The following is a 3,480-nucleotide window of genomic DNA, read 5'->3' on the forward strand; positions in this document are numbered from 1 at the left end:
CTCCTGCCCGGGCTGGCTTTGAACCGCGATCCTCAGATCTCAGCCTCCTGAGTAGCTAGGATTACAGGCGTGAGCCACCAGCGCCGGCTGACTAGTCTTCTTAACTGGTCTTAAACTCCTTTAATCCACTCACCTCAGAAGAACCAGTATAAAATCTTAAGATCCTCCCTACTCTGTGCCCCAAAACTTCTAAACCTCACAGTCTATGCTAAATATATCTTAATTTTGTAAATCTCCAGTCTTATCCTGTGCCCCAGGTACTCTATTTTCCATTCTATTTTACTTAGATGTCATTTTTACTCATTGTTCAGGTCTTGAATACTACTATTCTCTAGTTCCAACAGAGGTATATGCTTTCCTGTATCCTATACTTCTCCCTAACAAAAATCTTGTCACCTTCACTGTATCATTGTTTATCTACCACTAGCACCTACCTTAGAAGATGGCACATAGTTGAAAGTAATTTTTCCAAGCATATGTATATTCTCCAGCACAACTATTTGCCCAGCATCTATAAATCAAACAAATAAGAACAAAGGATGGCCTGGTGCCTAGTACCTGGTGCCTCATGTAATGGAGTTGGAATGCATTGCCATTTTTGAAGACCTTCAGGCAATAAGGGCAGAGCAAATGCCGGGTGTCTTCATGGATCATCCGAAAATGGACATCTACCTCAGAGTAGAGCGAGGAGCGATACTGACACACCTGAGTTACAGAGGAGGAAACATAAGGCTAAGAGTGAACAACTGGGATCTAAAAAAAAAAAAAGTAACAAAAAACTGTAAATATGAAAAAGTTTTCCTAAATGCATAAAATTATTTTTTCCGACTTTGTAATACAAGTCTGTATCTGTGGTAAGCTCAGGTGTGACTTAAGATAAAAACTGTGGTGATAGAAAAACATTACTACAATCTATATTTAATAACTAAGGGAAAAAAATTCTCTGTATGTCTTTAAAAGTCCAAGAAAACAAATCACCCTCCTTTTCTCCTTGTCTATTTATCTACCTACCTACCTACCTATGTATGTTCTCTTGGGAATATTTTACTGTGGTAATTATACGTTTATCTCCAACATGGAATGTTAAAGATAAAAATTGTATTTGTTATTTTTCCTATTCTTCAGAGGTCTAAGACTGAGCATGTGCAGTAAGTATTTAGAAATATTCCGTAAGAATTATTTGCATTCACACAAACTTGAGCTTTCATCTTACCCCAGTTAGATTGACCACTATCAAGAATTCAAACAACCACAAATGTTGGTGGGGATGTGGGGAAAAAGGACTCCTAGTACACTGTATAACCGCTATGGAAGGCAGTTTAGAGGTTCCTCCAAAAACTAAACATAGAACTTCCCTATGATCCAGCCATACCACTGCTGGGCATCTACCCAGAATGGTACAAGTCAGGATACTCTATAGATACTTGCACATCCCATGGTCATTGCTGCACTACTGACAACAGCCACGTTATGGGACACAGCCCAGATGCCCTGGAGTAGATGAGTGAATCAAAAAAATGTGGTAGTTATACACAATGGAATTTTGCACAGACATGAAAGAATAAGATAATGTCATTTGCAAGTAGATGGACCTAGAACAAATTATGTTTAAGTGAGGCAAGTCAAGCTGAGAGAGACAAATGGCACAAGTTTTATCTCATATGCAGAAGCTAGATCTAAATTATAACTGGATGTGATAACTTATACATGACTCCAGGCATTCACACACACACAGTCAGACCAAAGGAGGATACCAGTAGGGGAGGAATCTCAAAGGCTTAACATCCCCCAAACACTTAAAATATTATTTATTGAAACAAGTTCCAGGAAATGGAAACATGGGTTATTTATGCTGTTGTTGGTGGTGGTGTTATATGTGCTTTCCCCCCCCCCTTTTTTTTTTGGTTGGCTGGGGGGGTGGGAGGTCAATGGGAGGAACACAGAAACAGATGAAGAAAGGGTGAACAAATGTAATCATGATATTCAGTACACATTATGTGGAAAATGAACTATGCAACTTGTGGGTAGCGATGGGAGGAGGAAACTGGGGGAAAGTGAAGGAAGGGGTGACATTGTCCAAAAGAGAAATGTATATATTAGCTGAATTGTGAATGGTAACCTCTATGTACACCATCTTAATAACAAAAACACACACATATACATATATATATATTTATTTATTTATTTTATTATTGGTTGTGGGCTTGGGCGCTGTCCCTGAGCTTTTTTGCTCAAGGCTAGTGCTCTACCATTTTGAGCTACAGCACCACTTCTGGTTTTCTGGGGGTTAACTGGAGATAGGGGTCTCAAAGACTTTCCTGCCTGAGCTGGCTTTGAACCGTGATCCTCAGATCTCAGCCTTCTGAGTAGCTAGGATGACAAGGCGTGAGCCACCAGAGCTATATTTTTTCTTTTGAAAAAGGATTATTTGCTTTCAGCCTGAGAGCAAACTGGCTAAAACTAGAGGGAGAAAAAGGCAATACCTGACAAACATAAGGCATCTCTCCAGGCTTGTGAGTATCCTTCATATGCTGGAGAAACAGTGGTTCACTTTCAAATGCCCACTCACAGATCTTGCATTTGGCTGTAAGAATAAGAATCAATAAATTGACCTTAAAGTAAAACCAAAGTCCTCTTGATCTGTTTCCTTCATTTTCAACAGTCAATAGATCATTTTCCCTCTAGTCTTTCTTTAAATCAATTCCTTTTGCCTCAGCATTTGAATTGCTTATAACTAACCTTTCTCTAGCTCTGACTTCTTACCACAGCTTCACTCTAGATTTTGAACTATTTACATTTAATTTAAACATTCTATTTTCAATTCTAACTTAACTCATATTCTTTTGCTTCCCATTTCCCCTCTCCTCACTTTATCTTTTTCTACCTTTTTAACTCTAGATTGTCTCAGACTCTATAGCCATTTTCTGTTATCATTATTTCAAAATGATCTAGGAATTGTTATTTATCTATTACTATAGACAAAAATGTCATAAAAATCCCTATGACTTCCTAATACTAAGCAACTGACTTTCAATATCTGTAGAATCTCCAATAAATCTACACGATATATCGATTCTTTACACACTACTTCTTTTTCTTTTGGTCATGGGGCTTGAACTCAGAGCTTGGGCTGGTACTCTAGCACTTTAAGCCATGGCACTACTTCTGGTTTTCTGGTAGTTAATCAGTAAATTTAAATAGTAAATTTAAATTTAAAAAATTCAGACTTTCCTGCCCAGATGGCTTTGAACTGTGATCCTCAGATCTCAGCCTCCTGAGTAGTTAGGATTATAGGCATGAACCACTGGCACATGGGTGATGCATGAATTCTTTTAAAAACTAACTACAGGGCTGGGAAGGTGGCTCAGTGGTTAAAGCGCTTGCCTTGCATGCGTGAGGCCCTGGGTTCGATTCCTCAGCACCACATAAGCAAAAAGAAAAAAGCCGGAAGTGGCGCTGTGGCTCAAGTGGTAGAGTGCT

General features: G+C 38.9%; 1 protein-coding gene across 3 annotated transcripts in view; it reads right to left on the reverse strand.

Moving 5' to 3' along the window:
* Pogz (pogo transposable element with ZNF domain) overlaps positions 1-3,480 on the reverse strand; it is a 60,912-nt gene that overhangs the window by 10,394 nt on the left and 47,038 nt on the right. For all 3 annotated transcript variants that reach the window (XM_013015272.1, XM_013015273.1, XM_013015274.1), the window contains 2 exons: positions 2,484-2,584; positions 559-705 (listed from right to left, as the gene is read on the reverse strand). In XM_013015272.1, the coding sequence (XP_012870726.1) occupies positions 559-705; positions 2,484-2,584 (248 nt within the window). The remainder of the gene's footprint in view (positions 1-558; positions 706-2,483; positions 2,585-3,480) is intronic.

The sequence above is a fragment of the Dipodomys ordii genome, unplaced genomic scaffold, assembly GCF_000151885.1.
Source record: "Dipodomys ordii isolate 6190 unplaced genomic scaffold, Dord_2.0 Scaffold26, whole genome shotgun sequence".
Taxonomy (NCBI): domain Eukaryota; kingdom Metazoa; phylum Chordata; class Mammalia; order Rodentia; family Heteromyidae; genus Dipodomys; species Dipodomys ordii.